At 42.2% G+C, this 24,012-nt stretch overlaps 1 protein-coding gene across 1 annotated transcript in view; it reads right to left on the bottom strand.

The window, feature by feature from the left end:
* The window catches only part of ahrra (aryl-hydrocarbon receptor repressor a), a 66,920-nt gene that overhangs the window by 13,490 nt on the left and 29,418 nt on the right, over positions 1 to 24,012 (bottom strand). Inside the window, exon 4 of the mRNA XM_084340564.1 lies at positions 2,652 to 2,770. Within this exon, the coding sequence (XP_084196690.1) occupies positions 2,652 to 2,770 (119 nt within the window). The remainder of the gene's footprint in view (positions 1 to 2,651; positions 2,771 to 24,012) is intronic.

Genomic DNA, 24,012 nt, shown 5'->3' with positions numbered 1-24,012 from the left:
TTAAAACGTATCGCTTCTTGGATTTACATGTTGGGTTCATTTTGGTTTATTTAGCTCTTTCACCTTTCTCCATTCCTTTTCCAAGTCATTGAAATGCCACATTAAATCTCTGCAACCCATTTTGTTTTTAAAGGACATTGACATTTTTATTCTTCTGGAACCAATAGACCTTGGACAGAAACACTACATTTTGTACGTTGCGTGCTGCAATTGACTCTTAAAAATGGAATGCTTGGCAAATATATTATGAATTAATACATTGCATTTATTTTTCAGTATGGGAACACCCACCATTTATGTTGGAAAAGGACATCCCATTTACAGTTTATTAAAACTATCTATATTAAACTATCAAAATTTTCTGTTTTCCTTATAAACAAAAATGTGTCTTTCTCTAGGATAATGGGGAAACGAGTTCAAGAAAGAAAGAAAGAATGCGCATGAATGCTGTTTTTGTATGTTTCCTCCATTCACAGTTCCCTGAGTTCCTTGCATACTGAAGCCTTTAGATAATGGAAACAGGCACCTGCTGCTGGCCCGCTCCACCACATATCTGCAACTACGACGCCCCCGGCTCCCATAACTGCCCCAGGGAGACTAAAAGCTTTGACTTACAAATCTTAAGAGGCGCTTTGCACGCAGAGCCCAAAATAAAATATTGGTTCACTGGATTTGGAAACATGGGAGGGGAGGAGAAAAGGTAGAAGATGGTGGTGGTGGTGGTTGTGGTGTAGGGGCAGCCTTGTCTCATTGTTTCAACAGGGTTTCTTTGGTTTCCCCTCTGTCTAGCTGTCAGAGTGAGATGAAAGCAGTGATGATGAGGTCATGACTAACATGGAGACCTTCTGCCATCGGGAACACACCCACAGCCTACACACACATACTGAGGTCAGACTAATATAGGATTCTGATGTATTGAATTATATTTGGACAAAATGTTGGATATCAGCCAATGAAAGAAACCTCAGTCACACATAAGAAACACATTAGTTTTTAAAGTTTGGAGCCATGCTATTGGTGTGGCTCAAGGAATGACAATGTCGGCCATTGGTATTAAGTGAACATGGTCATTGATAATGGTAACATCCTGCTTACGCCTAATATATCTTCAGAAAAACACTTTTCAGTGAGCTATTTTCTAAATATAAGAGAAAGTTTCCAAATGAGCCACCATGTTGGTCTGCTTTGAAATTCAGGAGCTGAAGGCCCATGAGTGGCGATCGTGCAATTATGTGCAACCAGGGAGTTTTCGCAAGGGTGTAGCCTGTGTTGATCAAGCGTCCAATGCTCAGAAACGTCCAAAAACGCCCGTGTAGACATGTACCATACAACCTCACAGAGCTTTTCACATGGCTGTGCAACTTTTTATTTATATGTTAACATATCTTGTTTATATATAAAGAGCACAATATTGTAAATACAGTATAAGCACACTAACATACTGTTAACATACACTTACAAAGACTTGCAGTCCCACCAAACACACATACACACACACACACACACACACAGATATTTGTTTCTTCCCTCTCTCGGGATCCTATCACCATAACAACTAATGCACAATTTGCTGTGAGGCCCCGGTGCAGGTTGAGTCACGCAACAGGAGGCAGCACATCACTACGGTCAATCTCTCCCTTTGTTTACCAGCCCATTGAGACAACCTAACACGTTAACAGAAGCATCAGTGAATCAGCTCAGCTCTGTGGGTGTGTGTGTGTGTGAGCAAGCAGTTGTTGGCCGATGATCAGTGTCATAATACGCCGTTTGGCCGATAGCCATTAGGATATTGAGTGTGTAGCAATGATATGATGTTCTCGCAGTCCCATGTAGTGTTGCTGTGTGTATGTGAGTGATTACACCACCCTGTCTGCTCTGATGCCTTCATCAGAAACATTTGCTTTTCTAGGAACTCAACAAAATATCTTCACAAGTGTATGTTCAAAATGTGCATTGTGTGCAATGTGTGTGTATTAATCACAGCCGAATTCAACTGGCTGACCTGATATTGAGTCAAAATAACACGAAAGTACTTGTCATACCCTGAAATATAAACACTTTAAAATCTGGTCAAAATCTGATTAAATGTCTGAGGTGAACTGACAAAAAACAAATCTTGTCTTGGCTCTGATTGCTGTTGACAGGCTTGGTGTGCTCTTCTCACTATCTTCTGCTCACTTTCACACACGACCACATGCATTCAGACAGAGATGCCTCATGCAGACAAACACACACACATGACTGGATGCTCGAGCCGCCAGCGAGTGTGAGTCCCCACCTCCTTCATCAACTCTGACACTCCCGTCTCACCCTTATGTCACGCAACACCACGGCTTGGCAAAGGAGGTCAGGGCAAAGGGCGAAGGGCACACACGCATACACACAAACACACTAAAAAGCCCTCCTCCCCCCCTTCCAAATTCACACTCAGCCACTCGGACAAAAATGGTCTCCTGACTGGCGTGTATACCAGCTAGCGAGGCTTATTTTCACAGACGGTGAAGTACAGGAAAATGTAAAAAGTGATGCTATTGAAAAGAAAAAAAAGTTTAATGTGCGCTAGACTTTCTGTTCAAGTGAATATGAACAAGGGTTGCACACACACATACACACAACACACACATACGGGAAACAGCCATATGGTTTCTTACCTCCAGGAGGAGGCTGCTTTCATTGACTGTGTTGCCCAGTGGGAGGCTCTCTTTCCTGGGTTCAGGGTTAGAGGATGCTGTGCTGTTGACGTGCTTCCTGGAGGTCTTATCTGGGTTCACTAGAAGACACAAAAACAAAAAGGATAAGTGAGAACTTGTGCGATCAACGATGTAAAAAATGATAACAAAAGAAGAAAGTCACTCCTTGATGTTATCAACCTTAAACAAGCGTGGTTGTATGCTCAAATATGCTGCATTCACGGCCTGGGAGGTAAAATCAAGCACACCTTATATAGTTCAAATTCTTGACTTAAATATATTGCATGTTGCACACTCAGAATAAAGAGACAAGTCAACACAGGAAATGTTGAGAATGACAACAACAATGATTCTCCACAGTAACAATTCTCCCACAGCCTCTGTCTTGCGATATGGCAGCGAGCGAGTTGGACCGACTCTCAGACATGTGGCGGACACATTAACTGTAACAGTCTCCTTTTGCACTGCACTAACGCCAGGTATTAGTCTGTGTGGTGGGCCTGTCTAACAAGACAAAACAGTGGAGGATTTCATGACTTTACGGGATTCTTCTCACACGATACGGCTGCATGCACACGCAAAGCTTCCACAAGGATGTAGAAGACAGCATTGGAAACATCTGGAAGTTTTAAGTCTTATTTTATCTTTTGAATGGAACATAATGTGCTGATGAAGAGAGAAAATTCATTCATTCATGGTGAAAATGATCATGTTTAAGAGGCTGCCAGGACCAATTGTAACCACTGAAAACTCAACAGGAGACTATGTGTTGAAATCGACTTATCTGCACTGCAAAAAGGGCCTGAAATGTTCTCCGTTTTACTATTCTGTGAAGACGAGCGTCATCGCTGCTAAAGCATCAAGCGCTGCTGTTCTCTAGCTGAGCCTGACCTCTGACCTTTTTGTCAAGTGGGGAAACACAAAAGGAAATTTTGCCTTTGGATCTCAAAGAAGGTCCTCGGAAGAGTCCTTTAAGGGCTTTCTGTATTTCAAACCACTTGGACAATTTAAAGAATGTCAATGCCAGCCTGCCTCTTCATCACTCTCCTGCTCACGTACCATCTGATATTAAATAAAGTAGAATTACCAAAGTTGTAAAAATATCAAAAAATAAGTCACACTAAGTAAGGCCTACCTACTACCAGGCCACAGTGTGTATATATGCAATTAGCCTATACGAGAGTGGCGTGCAGAACTGTCACATGAGCATTGGTGACGTGTGTGTGTTGCGTGTTGTAGGCATGTTTGCGTGTTTCTCTTATGGGTGTGCTGTCAGGGGGCATGTGGCTCACTCCAAGAGATCAGCCCTACGCTCCGTCACTCATTGTAGCAGGCACAGATTAGTCACGCAACACATACACACACACACACCAACACACACACACACACCATAGCCTCATTATAAAAAACTATCTAAGTATAAATGTATGTATCTTCTGATGCTTCATATAGTCCCCACCCCCATCAAATAACCCCATTTCAGCTTCCGTTCCTCCCCCTTTAACCTTCTTCCATCTCCTGTCCTCTGTCCATCCCTCCCCCCGTCAACCCCTCCTCCACCCTCCTCCTCCTCCTCGTCTCTCCACCATTTCTTTGTTCAACTCGGCATCGCAGGCGATCAACGACCGATTTCGTGATGCTGAAAGAGTTTCCCGTCTCTTAAATCCGCTCTGAAGCACGCAAAGCTAATGCGCCCATTTTTTTTTTTCACCCATATGTACATTTTTGTCTGGATTAACTTTTTTCAGTTATTTATTCCACCAGTTGCAGCAGCAGGTCTATTCAAGCTATGAGTGAAAATAAAGGCCATAATGTGCTGCTTAAACTCTGGATAAACGCTGGTGACAGGCAGTTTCGCAAACTCATAAACGCCAGTAATAACGTTAAGTATTTTGTCATCACCTCTGCTAGGTGCAAATGCACACAAACAAATAGACTCAGACAGCCACACACACACACACACACACACACACACACACACACACACACACACACAAAACCATTCTCTTGAATCACCCCAAAAATCATCCATCCAGTGGAAAGTAGTGCTGAGGGAAATGAATCTAATAAGCCTCTTTATTTTCCTCCTTCAACGCCTCATGTATTTTTGTTTTCTCTCTTACGGCAGCTTTTGGAGAGGATGCGGCGTCAGGAAAGACAAACATATGGGATGATTAATTATCGGCACCGGCACTTCCTCTGCCAACAATGCCGGCTTTATTCATCGTCGCCCGTGTCTTCGAGTTTGCTTTTCTTTGCCTCTATTTTCTCCCTCTCTGGTCTAAAAAGGAAAACAGAGTAGGTAATGGTGAGGCGTTTAAGTGCTCGGTGTGAGGACGGGGTGTTAAGTAAAAAGTGACAGGTAGAGGGATATGGATGCTGCCAAAGGGTGAGGCTGAACGTGTCTAGCTCCTTTAGATGAACAGCTCTGTCTTTCCACTTCCACTTGGTGCAAAAAATATCAGGACCACCCGCCAAATCATCAGCTCCAGTATGATTCAATTTGCACAATTGTAGTCACTCAGGATTTCAATTGGCTCAGAGAATGACTACGGAGCCTTTAATGACATCATACGAGTTGGATTTGTTGAAATGAAAAGATAACGTGATATTATGAAAGGGAATATGATCGAAATAGATACAAGAAGTGAGGAACTATCTGGTCATGATTGCATTAGACTGCTTCTAGTGCTTCTGTTATGGTGAAAAAGCTGCCAAATTTGTCCCTCTTCTACAAAATTTTCACTGCTGCTTGTTGTCAGAGACTAGAAATGAGTACATGAGAAAAAAAAGAAGTGTGTGAGTGTATGTATGTGTGTTTTAATCCAGTATTCATTTCTTCAACCTCTAGGGGGTGAGGTGAGTTTGGCCTTGTGCCACACGGGTGTGTAAAACAGCCTGGGTGTGTTTGTCTGTTTTCAATACCTTCTCCTCCAAAAGCCACTTCCTTCCAGTGTACCAAGCACAGCTGAAAACGAGAAATATGACGAGAAAACAGAGAACAGAAAGAAGAAAAGGAAGAGAGATGTCTCTGCGGGCCTGTGGTGTCACTGACATGCTTTCATTCTGGGGATAATGGAGATATAAAACGCAAAGAAATGTCTCGCAAAATGCCAGAGATGAATATTTCAATACAGACCTGTACATAAGAGCACTGGATTCAAAGATGGCATGGCATGACATTATGTTGAAGAGTGTTGCATGACTCAAAGCGTTTTATATGAATCGTGAGGACAAGAGTAGCATGCATTTTGAGCTGTAGGTAATACTCCAGGTCCATTCTTTAGCTCATGCTCCTGTATGCAGTGAGGAGCAGGTAAGTGTTCACGCATGGCTGCTCATAGACACAACACCAGCTGCTGTACGGTCCTTACCTGCATGCGTGCTATCCCGAATCAAGTCAAACAGGTGCTAAATGCAACTATTGCAGTGTTTCTAGAAATTTCATTTCATTATAGTGTCAACTTTAAGTTATTTGTAAGATGAAATCAAATTAGAGTCTATTTGAGGATGTAAATAAGTCACCAGCAGTGGTGGAAAGTACTGTTACTCAAGACAGCTATGGTGACTTGTGATGGTAACCCTTTATAATAACCATCATTAATAAATTATACATTTATAGTTAATTAAACATGAGCAACCTTTACAATTGCTTAATAAATGTTCTTTAAAGCATTTCAGTGTTTGTTAACAGTGAAGTAACTATTAACTAATGTTTGATTAACTATAAGTGGTAAATTTATAGTTAATTAAACATTACTTTTGATAATTACTTAATTGACAGTTTTAATGCAGGACTGTTACTTCTACTGAAGTACTTAGTGCTACTTAAAAACATAAAAAAGCAAGGGATCTAAATGATTCTGGTGAATGAATCCACTGTCACCACTGGTAAGAAAGTCATTTTCCACAAAACTTTTATTTTGTTCTGTTGTTTTTCAAATGACTCAAAATTGAAAAACATCCCCCACACCCACCATGTGATCTTTGTGTGTTCAGACTCTCTGTCACCCTGATTTCAGCAGCATGGGTGCCATCTTTTGGCAGCTGATCCTCTGCTGTGTGTTTGGCTTGTAAAAGAAGAGCTCCGGACTTGAACATGCGAGCGCTGTGCAGCACAGCAGTCCCTCCCTCCCCTCCCACAAGGCTTGCGTGAGTAGAGAAAACTGTGTGTGTGTGCATATGTGTGTGCTGAGGTTGGGTTGGCTTACAGCCACTTCCTTTGCCTATTCCCGCCCCCTTCCCTCAGTGCTCTTCTTCTCTGTCTCTCTCTCTCGCTTGCTCTCTCTCCACAGGCACAGGAAATCCACAGCGGAGAGAGCAACACCAACTCAGAGAGAGAGAGGGAAAGAGAGAGAGAGAAGCTGGCCGATCAAGGGCTGGTTGTCACGCGAGCGAGCCGTCTGTCAATCTCCCCCCCCTTCCTCCTGACAGGGCGCTGGCGGCTGGCCAAGGCCTTGCGTGCAAGCCGGCGAGCCACATTAGCCCATAAAGAATTTCATAATAGCAACAGCTGTTAAATATTGATGACTGCTGGCAAGCGCTCAATGGTGCTCCGCAAAAAGGTTAAGCCTGCACTGTAATGGAAGCTAATACTTCATTATGCCACAGATCAAATGTCCGGATCTCGCCCTGTCCAAATCCAGCCCGTACTATTTCAACTTTTTACTTGTTTTTGTAATGTGGCAAAGAGAAAAAAAGATCCACTGAAAGAAGGTTTTGGCATTTTCATAACTTTTTGAAGACAAACAGGAGCTTTTTCCACTTGTGTAACTCTCTCCCAGTAGATGGATATGCTTTAAAATATGCTTTAAACTGCAATGATTCGATCTTCAATCATGCTAGTTTTATTAACACTGGATTGAGGTTTATAATCTTTCCGATATTGCTTTGGATGAGATTGTTTGTGTGTCTATTGTTACATATAAGATTACATTTGAAGGGATAGACTGCCAGGATTTGGAGTGATTCTCTTTGTCTGCTAACAAAACAACATCTAACAAAAAGTAGTGTACAAAAGTCTCGGAGGCAGTGCAGGAATCACAATTATTCATCTTTCAGACGAGATTAAAACGTGAGTGAGTGATTTTTTGTGGGGAGTGTGCTGGGGGAAGTCTGTCTCTGAAGATCGATTCCTGTATATAACACAAACAAAGGCCTTCCTTGGTTGTGCAATACTAAAGTGAAGGGGAAGCGATATTATGACAAAGCAAATGGGATCACACAGATTGGAGGTCGGGATGTAAACTCGATTGTTTCCACTTCTCTGTTTTGGTTGGCAAGCAGGCGCTCTAGTCACCGTGTTGTACAGGAGTAATACATCTCGACAAACGAGCCCTCGGGCAAAACTGACTCGTATGGCAACTACTCTACAGCGTGTACACTGCTACTGTATGGCTTGACTACATGGTGCATCATAAAACTGGCGCCACACACACTGGAGGACCATTATAGCAAACATAATATGAAAGTCATTTAGCTGCTTCTATAAATAGAGAACATGGCTGATTGTGGCGCATGATGTTTAATGTGAGCATGATGTTTGTCTGCTGGGAAGATTGGTTTTCTGAACCCGTTGAAAGAGCGTCACACATACAGAGCCAGCTAAGAGCCTGTCTAAACACTCCTAAATTTGGCTTGTCAAGCCTTGGGAAAATTAACCACAACATAAGGCCAACGTGGTGCAATATTTATACAGACAATTAGAAAAACTAACAGGATGCAAACGGATGGAGGCCCAAGCAGGGTGTGCTTTAGCGTGAAACGATGGGCTCGACGCTCACACACACAGGCGGCATTCAGGCGTGTGTTGCGTGAGATGAGCCAGTTATGCAGGAAGGCTTTTTAATTTGACTGTACCCAAATGAATGCAACAGTGTATTTTCTAATTGAAGACAACAAGACGCTCCAGTTATCCAGCCGATGCCGGGGATCTGACGTGCTCCACCAGCCAAACGTCAGCCCCGTGGCCTCCCAGTCCACTCAGTGGGGTTGAACTCAGGATACAAGTTCCCTCGTGAGTCACACACAACGCAGCAATAACCCTGTCTGGAGGCCCAACGACAATACACATGTACAGTTCTCTGTTGCAGATAAACAAACACACAGAGTGGGAGTATATTTTGTTGGTGTCGAGGGGAAACTCCATTGTTAGGGTCTGTTCTCCACTCTCTTAAGCTTGTCTCCTTTGCTTCTATATTTGTCTCAAACTTCCTCTGATAGGCTCGTTCAAATAGTGACATAATATACTATGACTTTGTGGGAAATCTATGGACTCAGCTGAGGGTACACTTTCTACCAAAAGGTTTAGATTGTTGGCCTATAGTCAGTGATGTTTTTACTGGCCAGCCAAATGTAAAATAATAACAACTGAATACTTACTTTAATATAAGGAAATATCTGTGCAACATTCACATCTGAGATAATGATAATGAAAAAAATAAAATAAAATCAGCTCCTGCATGCGTCTATGTGCTTGCGTGATCGCTCTATAAATAGCTTTTCCATGAATTCCTGTTTTGATGAGCATGACTGTGGCTTGTTGCTCTCTCAAGGAGCTGGCGGTTAATAAAAGTTGCATTCAGGAACCCCACCTGGCCACAATAAAGCACAAGCCTTCTATTTCTGTCCTCGCACAATCTCCGTTTTCACAAGAAGTCTGCGATTCAAGAGCTCGAAATTAACGTACAGAGCAGCGTGTCCTCTTAAACTGTAAAGTTTATGTGCGCTTTTTGCTGGATGCTATAAAGCCCATCTCACTGATTTTGAGTTTAATGAGAGATACATTTGAAATGAAAACCTCTCGTGCTTCGTAAACAAACAAGAAGCTTGGAAACAGATGTGTCATGAGAGGTGGATTTCATGTTTTAAATTAAATATGATCGGTATTGGAGGGGGGGCCGCGAAGAGTGAAAGACTGACGGGGATAAATTATTTTTTGGTTCCTCATAAGTTGAGTTATTTAGGTCCAGGACTTGGTCCAAAAAGTAAATTCGCTTCATCAAAATCTAGAGTTGAACAACTGCAGAGCACAGGACCGCTGGCTCACAATGTATAGAATAAACAACCACTGTGACTAATTTTTCAATACAAAAACACACCGGTCCCTTTGACTCTGCTTATTCATTCTTAGGAAATACTTAAGTCATACAACTCAGGGAATAATTATTAGTTTTCTACCCCTGTACTTTACTCTTGCTGCATTCCTGCATTAGAGGGGAGGAGGGCAGGACAAAGACGGAGAGGAGAGTGGAGGTTATAGTCTGCAGTACCACATGCACCTCCACTGGCTCCTTGTGTTGCGTGCCAACCAGTGTCACTCACTTTATTCAAAATAACAGGGAGAAAGAAGCACAACAAGCCTCAGATTATCCCTCTCAACGTTTTCTCCTCCCTGTCGGCCACTCAAAGGCATTCATCGGCTGTTTTGTGGTCACATGCAAACCGAACATTCAACAAGTTTTCAGGAAAAGGAACCACACCTTTCATGAAAGGTTGATTTCATCAGCGATCCTGTTAGCTTTTTTTTTTGTTTTATCTATGCAGCCGCAACATAACAAGCGGGTAATCTGTTAAAAAGATTATGGAGCCGTTTCGGCCCATTGAGGCAAATAATAATGGGCAGATGGTCCCCCAGGCTGAATCCATATGGGAGGGAAACTACACTAATGCTGCTGTAGCACGCAATGCTAAACAAATGCTAACCACTGAGACGGGGTGGAAAGAGCACTTTACGACTTCAACAAGTTGTGTTCATTTCGCTGAGCTTTTACACAAGAAGGCATCATTTTAGTGGAGGAAAAGTGGCCGACTAAATGTACTAATGAGTAGTTCTGAGGGAGTTCAGTGGAAGTGCATGCAATGATATCCATGAAAGAAGGGTGGAAAGAGTACAGTACAGAAGTAGTTTTACAGTCTATGCTTTAACTCTGCTGGGGCAAAACATCAGTGTCCTGTAAAAACCATGTTAACTCCAGAACATCAACTTTTCATGAGCTCAGAAAACACACTTACTTTTAGTTTTGTGACAGCGCATTTTAGCTAATCCAATGGGGGTTTAAATAGTTTATTTAGCCAGAAAAGAGGGAGAATTTTCTCAAAACATAAAGGAACATTTATTATACAGTATAACCCTTGAAGGATCCATGCCAAAACACTGCACACACATGCACAAACACACAGAAAGGCCCACCGAGGTGTAATTAAATGGGTGTAAGGTGGTTAATGTGTCCCGGGTTGAGGGGGATCAAGTGATAGCCATGATGCCGATCATGCGTTATGCATGAAAGCCATTAAGTTGTCAGTCAGAAGACACTATCAGAGGTGTTATGTATCCAATGTGTGTGTACCTGTGTGACCAATCTGTGAAGCAGGTAATCTAGAGCGATAGCATGACGCAGTATTTACAATCTCTTTTTTCCCTCTCTCAACCCTTCATAGTGTCTTTTTCATTCTATCCATTTCTATCTAGTCCATCTAATTTTATCCCACATTTTTAAAAAATAACTTAAAAGTAGAAGAGTTATTTCATGCTATGTTTTTCTTCATATATTTAAAGAAAGGTTCCAGAGTGTTACAGCGGCAGACCCTGTTTGCAGTGTGAGGCCTCACACTTTCAGCCTGATTTGATTTTACTCAGCATCACCTATCAACTTCACTTTAGCATGAGCGACTTGTCTCCGGCGTTTCTCACCAGCAATATCACACAACAATTTGGCCTCTGACAGAGCTAATTCATTAAGCGACACGCTAACCCAACAGTAATCTGATTATCTTTCTCCTAACACCTCGCCCCTGTGTTGCAGGGCATTAGGCCGGGGCAGCAGGCAAACACTGGATGCTCACAGAAACATCCCCGAGGCATCTCAGCTGCTTTAACATCAAAACGTAAAGCATGATGACCTCGGATGCTAAAAGGTTTTAGAAAACCGTCAAAAGTGTAGTGAAAGTGAGGACAGATTTACAACCATGCACAGCAGAAATGTCCTAACAAGTATTTGATTGTAAAATTATATTTTTAACATCATCCAACTGTAATATTTTGCTCTTTTAGAACGGCTTAAGTGGTGGATAAAACCTTCCTTCAAATTCGGTTTCCATACCTTAAAGAACTTAATTACCAACTTCATTAATCTAGTTTTGAATGAAGCTTTTCCATCTTGACATGAAAACATATAACATCTTCAAATTCTCTGTCTCGAGCACTGAGACAAAGTATTAGCTACAGGCGGCTTTACTCCAAAACCCCTGGCATTTTTCTCTGGATGTGATCTGTGGGCGGACAGGTGTAAACAAATGAGGTGAGTACAGTGAGATATCCTTTGTCAGGTCTGGACATATCGTGACTGTCCACTTCACATTCTCCCATCTGTGCCCCTTGCATGTCACCACAACACTCTAATCCAGGCCTGTTTATACCAACAGTGTTTGCTCCGATCACTTCATTTGGCTCAGGGAGGGAGGACATATACCCCCTGTGCTATCGCCCAGCAGGCGATATGTGTGTTTGTGTGTGTGTGTGTGTGTGTGTGTGTGTGTGTGTGTGAGTGGAGGATATAGGGGGGCGGAGGGCTTGATGGGAAGTGATGGTGGGATCACGCAAGCTTGCTAAAAGAGGCAAAGTCAGGGGAGAGTCACGCATGGTAGGGCTTTGCTGTAGATGCCATTCTGTCGCCACTCTACTTCCTGGCATCTGGTGTTAGCGTGATGCTACGAGTGTATATATGTATGTGTGTGTGTTATGTTTAATTCCCACCCAACTGAAGAGATTTCCAGAGTGTAAACAAACACCGACTTGTCTGCCCTCTCCAAACAGCCTGTCGCCTTGAATAGCAGGCCTATTTTTCTCACTGTACATACAACACTGCCAACTGTAGCGCCATCCACCGGGAGGCTATTCCAGCTTCGGGCCTCTGAGCTGCTAAGTCTATAGAGAATCATTTTCATACTAGATTACGAAACAAAACTTTTGTCCCTCACTTATGGCAATGACACTAATCACACAAATGCTGTCCATGTGCTTATGACGCCATAGGTTTGGCCACGGTACTATTTCCTTTCCAATCATTGCAGGTTGATGTAGAACACGCCAGTGTGGGAAAGTCGCCACAGACTGTACACTGCGAAATACCGTGAGTACCTGGCGGTGGAAGGATTTGTGTGAACTCGTTTGGCATGGGATTGAATGTAACAGACATTCATTTATATAGAAATAAGTCTGGCACTGCAGGTTTAAACTTAGGCATAGCTAGCTAGGTCTAATTTAGGGGTAAGTTTAGGGGTAAGGGAGTGACTTTAGGCAAAGAAAGATTTGGCAAAATTTTAGTACAGTAAAACAAAGACATTCCTGTGCATGCGTGCATATGGCTTTGTAAGTCTATATTTATTGCAGGTCAGTCTTTATTTTTTGATCCGTGTAACACCGTAATTGTTTGTGCACTTATGAGTGTTTCGCCCTGGTGATGACCTCATCAGCATGTGGTTCAATCTCCTCGTCCCACTAAAATGAGATTCTGCTTCTCACGGAAGCAAAGTCGGAAGCAAGTGGTCAGTGAGTGTGCGAGTGTATTTGGATGAGAGAAAAAGAGGGATTGTTTTGGACGGCGATTCAGAGTACAGTAGGGCACAGGAGGGTCAGCAGACAGAATCGAGTGTCTCCGTCTGCTGACCCAAAAGCATCTGTGTCCTGGAATGACACAAACAAACACAAACACTGAACTGTATGTTTCACCGTCTTGAACTTACTGTACTATTCTGTCTAAAGTTCATGTTGGATGATACTCGGAGATGGGTATGAACATTTTCTCCAAATACAGACACGGGTTTACACGATTATAGGAAAATTCTGGATTATAGGGTAATGCTGGAGCAAGGGATAAATGTGGAAAAAGTTTTTCAGAGGAAATATCCCGGGCTAATTTGATTTATGTAAATAGTAGGTAATATCCACTCATTATATAATTTGATTTGTTAGGATTTACGTTACTTATAAAGACAGCTGCTTACAAAAATCCGGGATGAAATGCAAGATGAGATCATGTGCATCTGATATTTGTTTTAGAGCTGGAGATAGAAATGTAATCAAACAGAAAGGCATGCATGTATCCGTCAAAGAATTGAAACAACAGAGAGTCCTGACGTGACTTCAGGAAATTTGTGCTTCAAGAATAATTCAGTTTAACAATGGAGGGAACTACAACATCAAGGTTCAGAGAGCCCATGAAGAGGAAGGGGCACAGCTGTAAGAGGAACTCCTATATAGTAAATGCTTTAGGTTGAACATCGGGACCTGATGCACGCCACACGCTCCTCAAACTACCCTTGCAATTATCACCTCCGCACTAATCAACCTCACATTACACCGTGTGTTAGTAAACCACCATTTGGGCTGAGCAGCATATAAACTTCATCTTTGGCTCTTTGGTGTCACCCCACAGCTTAAAACCTGTGGGCAACACTGCTGGACCAGAGCCCACATCTGCCTCTCAACTCAAGTTCTGGCTATTTCTTTACTGTCACTGAATTTAAATGGTTACTGTGCCCTAGTTGAAACTAAAACAAGGTTGTTTCTCTTTTCTCCTTACATAACTCGACTTCTTCTCTTGTTTTCGTATATATTCTCCGATGATACAACGCCCAGTTTCGTTACAAAAATCATCAAAGTTTCATTTAAACAAAACTAACTGCAATGCTAAGTGAGATGGCAGTTTTTATGAGGCTGCTGCAGTCTTGTGGTTTCAAACCCAGACTCAGAAATTCAAGTAGCTCCTCAGTCCTTTGAGAGCTCCAAAGTCAACTCCAGTATCATGGCTTGGTTTAACCGAATACTTAACTCAGCTTGCATCTTCATAAATCATATATTAAAACTGAGAGATATCTTTTAATAAAGGACAGATTTAAAATGATTTGAAGATTGGGAATATTCGTTTTGCTTTCATAAACACAGCATGTGATTTCCAGGCAGCGAACCCGCACCTCAAACCAAACATGTCTGAGGTAAAAGTGAAGAACATGTGTTTTCAAAGCAGCTTATCTAGAGCTACACTGTTCTGTACAGTACGTCACTATGTGGGCCAGTCCTCCAGTATTTTATGCTTGAAGTCTGATTTACGAGCAGGACCACAGAAATTCCTTTGCAATAGCTTCAGGATGTCTCTGGAATAAGAGAAATATCTTTGATTTTGGAAAGTATTAGCAGCTCAAAACACTGCAGAGTTATTGTCACCAACTCACGCGAGGCTATGCAGCCTTCACTCTGTTGCATAAGGATGTTGTAACTTGTGGCATGTTTTCTCTTCTTCTCCTCATCAGCTCCCTTGTGAAATCTGATGGGATGAATTTCCACGAATGTCAGTTCAATAGACCAGACAAACAACAGTATTTGGCTTGTATAGTGGTTCAGTGAAACTGACAAAATTTGAGCATTTGAGTGATCTGTGATCTTGGTGCTGTTTTCTATGTTTCCTGTCAAACAGCTCCTGAATTTTGGTCACCCATCGCCTTGCTTTTCATATATAATTTAATCAAGTGATTCCTGTGGTATTTCTGCAATCGCCAAGGATACTTGCAAAATCAGAGAGTGGCTTAACTATTTTGACGAAACAGAGCGTACGATTTGATTTAAAATGAAATAAATTGATATCCACATATTAAGTCAGCCGTAACACCTGGATGCCTGGCTGTGTGAATGAGAGTGCTAGCAAGTGCAGAGATGTCTAAACTGTTAGCTAAGATCCAGAATGGTTGAAATAAGCCTAGGTATTTATAAGAAATGGATCAATGATTCAAATTGTTGGCTAATCTGAAAGCAATGGATAAGTTAATACAATTGTTAACTTAAAGTAAAAGATGAAATGTTAAAAAGTTCAAGCTAAATGTAATGGATAAACTACAATGGTTAGCAAAAAGTAGGCCTAATGGATAAATTAGTAAAAACAGTAAGCTAAAAGTAGATTGCATAAATGGCTAAAATGGTTAGCTTAAATTGATGGTTAACTAAATGGTTAGCTAAATATAAGACCTAATTGATAAATAGTTAAAACTGTTAGCAACAAGGAGCTTGCATAAATAGTTGAAATTGTTGGCTAAAATTATAAACAGATGCAACGCTTAGCTAAAAGTAGCCTAATGGATAAACCATTGAAACTGTTAGCAGAAAGTGTTGGAAAATTTGAGAAACAGTTACATGTATTGGATGAAAAGTGGAAAAGCTAAAGTAGCTAAAGTAGTGCAAATGCAAGCTGACTAAACATCGACAGCTCTTTTGTTGCATTAAACAAACAAATGGAACAATATCCACTCTTCGATTAGTAACACTGTTACAAAACAAAGAGTTTTGAATCGATTCTAATGAACACGTTTGGAACATGATGAGTTCAATGAGTTCAGCTGACAGTGTCCAGAGTGTGGGACTCGCAGGGAAAAGGGGGCTGCATATATAAGCCCTTCATGCTCACAAAGATACTAGAATGAATAAGTGTGGATGTGGGAAGGGTCTGAAAAGGAATGCCTACATTACAGAGTTCAGGATTTTGCGCTGCTCCTGGAAAAGGCTGTGTGTCTTGCTGAAGGATTCTTGAACAGCTTCTGCAGGGTCTGGACCGTCCATTTCGTGGCCAGTCTCCCGTTACACACACACAAAATAAACACACCGAATACCCACATCCTCCTCACCCAACAACAGTACTGCAACTGTTTCTCATGTGACAGAAGGGGGGTGAGCTGTTGAGCTGAGGGAGTGGCGGGGAATAGCGTGCGAAGACCTAATACAATGTTTCAACCCCAGATGGGTCACATCAGTAGCCCGCAATCAACAAATTTGGCCCTGCCAAGTTTACACGCTTTACATGTCAAAAGGGACGGCAAAGGGAAAAGAGAGAAACCTGTTTCTTCTTTTATCCCCCCCCCATGCTTCTTTTTATTGCCTGCCACAGCTTATAATTATTAATTACTGTGACTGGTTTTTCCATTGTGGAGAAGAGAAGAGAAGAGAAGAGAAGAGAAGAGAAGAGAAAAACGGATATTATGGGACATGGACAGAAAACAAGAGTGAAACTCAGTTGGATGAAAGCAGAAAATAACAGAGAGCTGGCTAATGACAAGGTTAAAATGAAATATATTGTAGGGGTCATGGGACGCCCTCAAGCTCTGTCTCCCCTTCCAATCCACATCTTAGTACAGCAGAAAGTGCTCAGCAAAAGCTCTGCGGTCAGCCGATCCATTTCCTCACTGACATCAGTGATTATTAGCAGCACCGCAAAACCATTTAAGGCTGGCAAAACACCTTTGTCTCTGTCCAAAGTGGTTAGGATGGGCCGAGAGGACACCTGGAGTGTAACTTTACACTGACTCCATAATAGCGTTCACAGTAGGGATGTTTAAATAAGGCAGATAATATCACTGTCTCCGGAGAAATAAAGCTCGAGATAACAAAAGTTTCAGCATCCTGCGCCACATTATCAGTGACAAATCACACACAAGCATGCTTTCACTTGCACAAACACACACAGGAGCAGACATACAAGTGCATAGGAGATCTCTGTCTCTCAAACACACACAGCTCTATCATCTCTTCCCATAGCAGTGTGTGGTCTTGTCATTCAGGCTTTGTTTCCACTGTGGCCTCTCATCTTTAAATAGCCCGCTATAATCTGTCCATTCAAGCACAGACACATCTAGTTGCAGACCAAATTTTATAATGCACAGTTTGAAATCCACCGTTCAGAGCAGACATGAAGAGCTGTGAGCCCAGACCTATGTCAGGGTTGCGCACATGATGATGGAGGCTCATAACATCAGCGGAAAAGGAGTTCACACTGAATGATCACAGAATGATGAAGAAAGAGGGCCTGGCAGCTTTCCGCTTCAGCTTTGAGTATTTCTGCTACTCGGGAAAACAATTTGACAAACTGTTGTGAGCTAGTAATCATCATGAACTTGTTTATGGAAGAGCACTTACATTTTCAAGCATCAATTCCCACACTACTACCTAAAACTCTGACTAACAAAGAAGAGGTGGGAGGGGGAAAAAAAGATTGGAATCCTTTTTGAGCAGTAAAAAAAAAAAAAAAAATACAAAAAGTAGAGGGAAAGATAAAGAGAAGCCCGGGTGGGAACTGTAATAAACTGAACAGAGAATGAGGTTCAAAGTCTTTTTCCCACCGGACAATAAAACATGAAAAAGTATGTGTTAGGAGGATGGAGAAATCCTTTGTGGTTCCACTGTACTGTGAAGGAGAGTCAGATAGAGCTCCAGATGTGTCTCAAACATGCTTCAAGTTTCATTGTGATACTTAGTGGGTCTTAGCGGAGCGGACCCGGGGTTTGTGTTAAACCCAATCCAGTCTGGCTCAGGTTCACGCAGAGCCAGATGGTTAGCATATGAGAGATATGACTTAATTGCACAGTTATCTTTTTAAAGATAATTGTACACACCACCCACCAAATGACTTAGTAATTTTGATTTATTATGGAGCTACCAAGGAGATGATGAGTGCTGTTACGCTTCACCACACTGTGAACTCTGAGTCCTCATCATTAACAAATACTTAAAAGTAATAGGTACATGGGAGTTTCTGCTATTCGTGAAAGCTTTCTATTGCACTCGCTTTTGGCTACCTGTAGGCATGACTCCTCATCAGAAAAACGCTCTAAAGCAGGTGTTAAGTCTATCCGATTAGCTGTATGACTGCGTCGTGTTCGGTGCCTGATGTGTATTTGAGGAAAAAAACCACTTCCAGCAAATGCAAAGGATATTGTAACACCTCCCTCATTTCAACACTTCCCCCGATGTGAAAGTCAGCGCCTGACATCACCTCTCCTTTCCTGTCTCTCCCTCACCTCTCCTCGCCTTGCGCAGCGGTCACAGCTTCCCCCTGTCCAAACATTTAGTCTCATTATGCCACAAAAGAGAAGATCAACTCAGATCGCCAGGGGTGAATCACTGAGGCAGGGGAGAGGTCGAGACAGCGGCGGGGGAGAAGAAAACAAAGATCAAGTGATTAAACCTTGTTTGTTCTGTTGTTTCGAGGAAATGTTGTCTAATTTTTAAAAAATCTTATTTTGATATTTCTTTCAGACAAGTAATGTGTATTTCTTTTTTTTAATGCTAATGTATTTTGATTTATACCTAGCTATTTTTTTGATATGTCAAAAATGTTCAAAAGGGCTGGAAAGAAACACAGTCAAGATGCCATAGTTGCCTTTCTGTATCTCTAGTTCATTTTCTCTTGACTTCGAGCCAAACAAGCTGGTTGATATGCTGCCAACGGGAACATAAACCATTTTCCTTCTGGCATCTTTCACGTAGCATATATATCTTTTTACTCTTACTTAAATCACATATGAGTATGTGTAAATTTTGAGTCTGGCATGTCATCACACGGCGTCATTACGTTCACTGTTTCTATGAGGAGCAAAATAAAAGACACTTTGACGAAGGAAAGGAAGAAGAACGCAGGACTTTGCTTCCGATTTGACCCGTTTCAGGTGCAGATGTTTTGTGCATGCATTTCTGCGCAATGACTGTCTCTGTGTGTTATCTCATCTGATCAGTGTCAGGTACGACAGCTCTGCATCCTGAAGGCATTTGGGAGTGTATGTGTGTGTGTGTGTGTGTGTGTTTGAGAGTGCACATATGCAGCATGAGTGTTGCATTTATACGTATGACTGCACCACTTCGGTGTATCCAAGTGATGTGTTTGTGTGTGTAAGAGTGCCTTCTTTATGAGTGAACACTGATCAGTGTTTACTATGTCAGCTCTATATCCTTAAGATGTGTGTGTGTATCTGTGTATATGTGTGTGTATGTGTGTGTGTGTGTGTGTGTGTGTGTGTGTGTGTGTGTGTGTGCGTGTGTGTGTGTGTGTGTGTGTGCGTGTGTGTGTGTGTGTGTGTGTGTGTGTGCCTATGTGGGAGGGAGAGAGCTGGGATTCCCTAAAGCGTGTTCAGTAAATCCTCAACCGGCACGGATTCCCAGGCATCGCGTGCAGCGGGGTGGGACTCCCGAGCTAAACCACACCCCCACACACAAACACACACACACACACACACACACACACACACACACACACACACATGCACACACAGACACACACATACTTACACTCACACACACGTATAGTAGACAACAGATCGTAACAGAGGACAGTATAACAGCTAGGTGCGAGGCTTAGCTGGTGTCGTGGGAGGGTTAATGGATTTCAACCATTTATTCACCTGTCATCCCCATTAAATCCATAGCTGGTCCTTCCGTGACCAAATGAGACCTCTTATCTCCATAACAGCCCTCATCTGGTTAACCTCAACCCCGCTTTCTCTCCACGGCGTGTGTCAGTGGAAATGCATATCCCCTGTATGCTCCCGGCAGCACTCGTGGAAACACAGGATGACACTTATCTCATGCGAATATGAACGCACAAATCCGATATACCTGCTTTTACAAGGGATGCCATTGGAATAATCCACAATATGTTTGTGATTTCGTCATGGTGGTTGCACCTGAAGACAAATGTGGTTTGGAAGTTAAAGAGCAGGTTGGGCTTGATGAGTCTCACATGTCGAGGAGGTTTTGGTTGCAGTGTGGGTGGTCAGTCCACAACAGATCAGAGCACTGACAAGAAAAACCAGTTGAGCTGTGTGTGTATGTGTATGTGTGTGTATGGTGGATGTGTGTCTCAGGGGGGGCGGAAGGGTGAGAGTGCAGCCTATTATGGTCGACTGTACCAAAACATGTCATTGCTGAGAAATGGCTGGCTCTCCACCTCCAAACTATTTTCAGTGAAATACATGCTTTTCATTTCGAGCAGCGTTTTCTACTGTGCGACTGCAGATAAACAAAGTCTGCTTCCTCCTTGGATTGTTGAAATATTTACCCGTGAAGCTGGATTTTCAATTTGGAGAGTGTTAAAATCTGGTGCCCAGTTGTGAGTCAGTTCTTGGTGGGATTGGTCCAGTGCAGATATATGGGTGGATTACTTGGCATCAGGATGACATACTGTAAAGAACCATCTTTCAACGGGAGGTTAATGAAGCTGCACAAGCTCCAGGTTTACTGAACGAAACAACCGATCAGCAACTTTCTGGGACTTAGAGTGCAGTTGCAAAGTTCACTAAGCCCATTGTGAAGTGTCAGCACAGGTATTATTTCAAATACAACAGAAGATTGACACCACTGGTTTACACTTCTTACCTGATGCGTCAGATCTTTTGTTACACAGAACTATCTGAAAAGGCAGGCAAAAAATACTTGGCAGGTGATTGGATGAACTATTTGTCTATCACTGTCTTTCACGGGCTAACCTCAGCCAATCAGTTCAGTAGTAGGAGAGTGCAGCCACCAGCAGAGCCAGTTGGTAAATCAATTGAGAGTCGAAACATCTTTTCCATTGAGAAAAGCCTTCAGTGCCATTTTTTGTTCTTCTTACAATGAAATATGCTCTCCAGTTCTGATATAACTGATGCTAGCAGCATCTCCACTAACCCCTCGAGGAGCCAACAATGGAGGCTCCTCACCTCTTTCACTGGCCATCATACCTAAACCACGCTCATAGCTGCCAGTAGATCCTCGCAGGACACTGATTGGTTCAACAATCTTGCGAATCCAACTGCGTCGCAATGTAATTAAACTCCTACGTATGTAGAAGAACTCATCATATACCAAATTAGACAAACGCACCACTTGCGCGGCTGTCATTGGTATTTGCTTCAGGTTGTAAATCTTGATAAACATGGCAGCTGTTCTGACTACAAGCCTTTAAATGTCAACATATTTCTTCCATAATGTCTGAAATGCTGTGGTGCAGCATTTTATTTTGGGATCATGGGCCAGTCAGACCAAATGATGCCAGCCCTCTGGGAAACATTACGCCTGATGTCTGGTTAATAATACCTGTAACACTTTTATTGTTGCTGATTCAGTCCTGACTTCATCTGTCTTTAGGTGTTTTTTGTTGGTATTGAAATAGCTTGCTAATTAATCATGTGAAAACCTCCGGAATAAACGCCATCTGTTGTAAGACAAACCAGAGAGCTGCACACTTTTGACTGGCATTCTCTCAATGAATAATAGCACGACGAACAACTCCATAATCTGACATATAATTTGGTGGACAAATTCCCTCATCTGTTGAATTACTCAGTAACAGGTAGAATAGATAAGGAGGTCCACAAAGGGTGTCAGATTTATTACTTTTAAAGAAAGTTGTTTTGCTCTGTTTGCTTTACTGATTTGTTCAAAGTATCTGGAAATTAACAACCTTAAGCTTTATACAGCATTAAGCATGCAACCTGTCTGTTCATACAAGTGTACAGTGCATAAGTGTTAATCCGTGTCCATGTGTGCAGCCTTGATGTGTAAACCTGACACCATTACAACATGTGATGCACACCACCTGTGCAAATAGCACTACAAAGACTTCCCTGTTTTCATGGAATGGCTCTTTAATTAGCCTTTAATTGGGCCACAGCTCCCACAGTTAGGACAGTGAGACACGACTGGACAGCTGTGGAACAAACAGGAGCAGAGCGGAGGGAGATTAACTGTATGAATGGCTGGAAAAATGACTTTTTCCCTCCATCAACCAGTCAGTAATCCTTCATTCTCAATGCTGTGATCAGCACTTATGAGAATTGCATGCATTGTGACGCAGGATCCTTTAATAAAAACAATATTTACGTGAAGATAAATAAGCTGAGGCGGTTAGGTAAGCGCGCACGCATACACACACACACACACACACACACGCACACACACACACACACCTCTATACACCAAAATACTTCATGATTTACAAACCGCATCTGAGAAGTTATGCAATGTTCAAACATGTGGCCAGTATTGAAAACAAACCATGGCACGCAACGGCAGCGAGGTCATTTTATACACTGGAGAGACTTACTGCTGCTCTCTCTCTCTCTCTCCTCTTTCTGAACCTCTCTCAACCCTCTCTCTCTCTCTCTCTCTCCAATTCCCAGAGGAGCACTTGTGCAGCTCGCAGCGAAAGTGGTCAGACATTATTAGCTCAGCGACATGCCACTGAGTTTTTCCTGACATAAGATGAGGCCTCAAATAGACTTAACACTGCAGCAGGGACACGCGATGTTGTCTACTTTTAGAGCCATTGATGAAAATAAGAGCGATCCACAAGCAATTTGGAATGAATGAGGAAAGAATAGGGAGCAGAAAATGACAATGTCAATTAAATGGCACCAATCGTGATGACAGGGTGATGATCCGAGAGAACGGAACTAAAGCGTGCACTTAATGGTTGATAAGAAACATGTGACTGCTTCTTTGAGGTACTGTATGCTGTGTAATTTTCATGTAATCGCTACCACACTGGAGTGGCAGAGAGCCAGACAGAAGGTTGCCTTGCTGACTCTGAAGCCACTCTAATACATCTCACTCTCAATGATCTTTGTCAGGCATTAATCCCCAATGTAGCCAAATTGTGGCATTGTTCACCAATAAGATGCCAAGATTCAGCTCACTGAGGCACCAAGCACTGTTAAAAAGCAAATTTGTGTGAGGGGGCTGTGTTGGAGAACCTGGCACAAAGAGTTGTTTATAGTGAAAATGTGTTTTTATGATTCGATTATACTAATCTTTGGAACCCAATATTATTATGCAATTCAGATTTTATAGGTGTTACGTCTTGAATTTGGCAGGAGCGATCAGACTAAAATACCCAGAAGATGGTAACCAGAAGAAATCAGACGTGAAGTTTGCTCCTAATTGGGGATATTGTAGAGTGAGACTACAACTACAAAGGGTTGAAGGAGAGTTTATCCGACTTTTTGGTCTACTATAAATTTTTATAGAGTAAAATATAAAGATCACTTATATTTTCTACTCTATCACATATGGAAATGCTTTCAAAGATACAGGAAGGAAGAATAAAAGTTGTGGCAAATACGAGCATATGGTACACATGATAAAGTGTGAAGACGCTGTAAAAAAAAAAACCAAGATTCCATCACTTGTTTTCCATATCCTGTCCTGTCTTTTGGCAGATGCAAGCGCCTTTTCATGGGAAATTGCAGCACTGATTCAGCAGGTGATCCGAATCTACAGACTGTTTTTTTTTTTTTTTTCATAAGAGAAGTCAACAGTAGTAAAATCAATGAAGTGTCATGTGTGGATTCGTTGTTCGGTGTTAGTTTGTGTGTTTGTGTGTGTGTGTGTGTTGCACGTGTGTGTATATGTAAGCAGCATCCTGTGGAGAAGCAGAGGGAAACAGTACCATTGTGTTGGTGTGTGTCGACACCTCCTTCCTACCTCCTGCCTCCCCAACACTTCAACTGAAACGGACGTACAACAATAGAA

This window comes from Pagrus pagrus (assembly GCF_965226575.1).
Source record: "Pagrus pagrus genome assembly, chromosome: 20".
NCBI lineage: Eukaryota > Metazoa > Chordata > Actinopteri > Spariformes > Sparidae > Pagrus > Pagrus pagrus.
The sequence above is the reverse complement of the archived record's forward strand: the minus strand, read 5'-3'. Positions and strand labels throughout refer to the sequence as shown.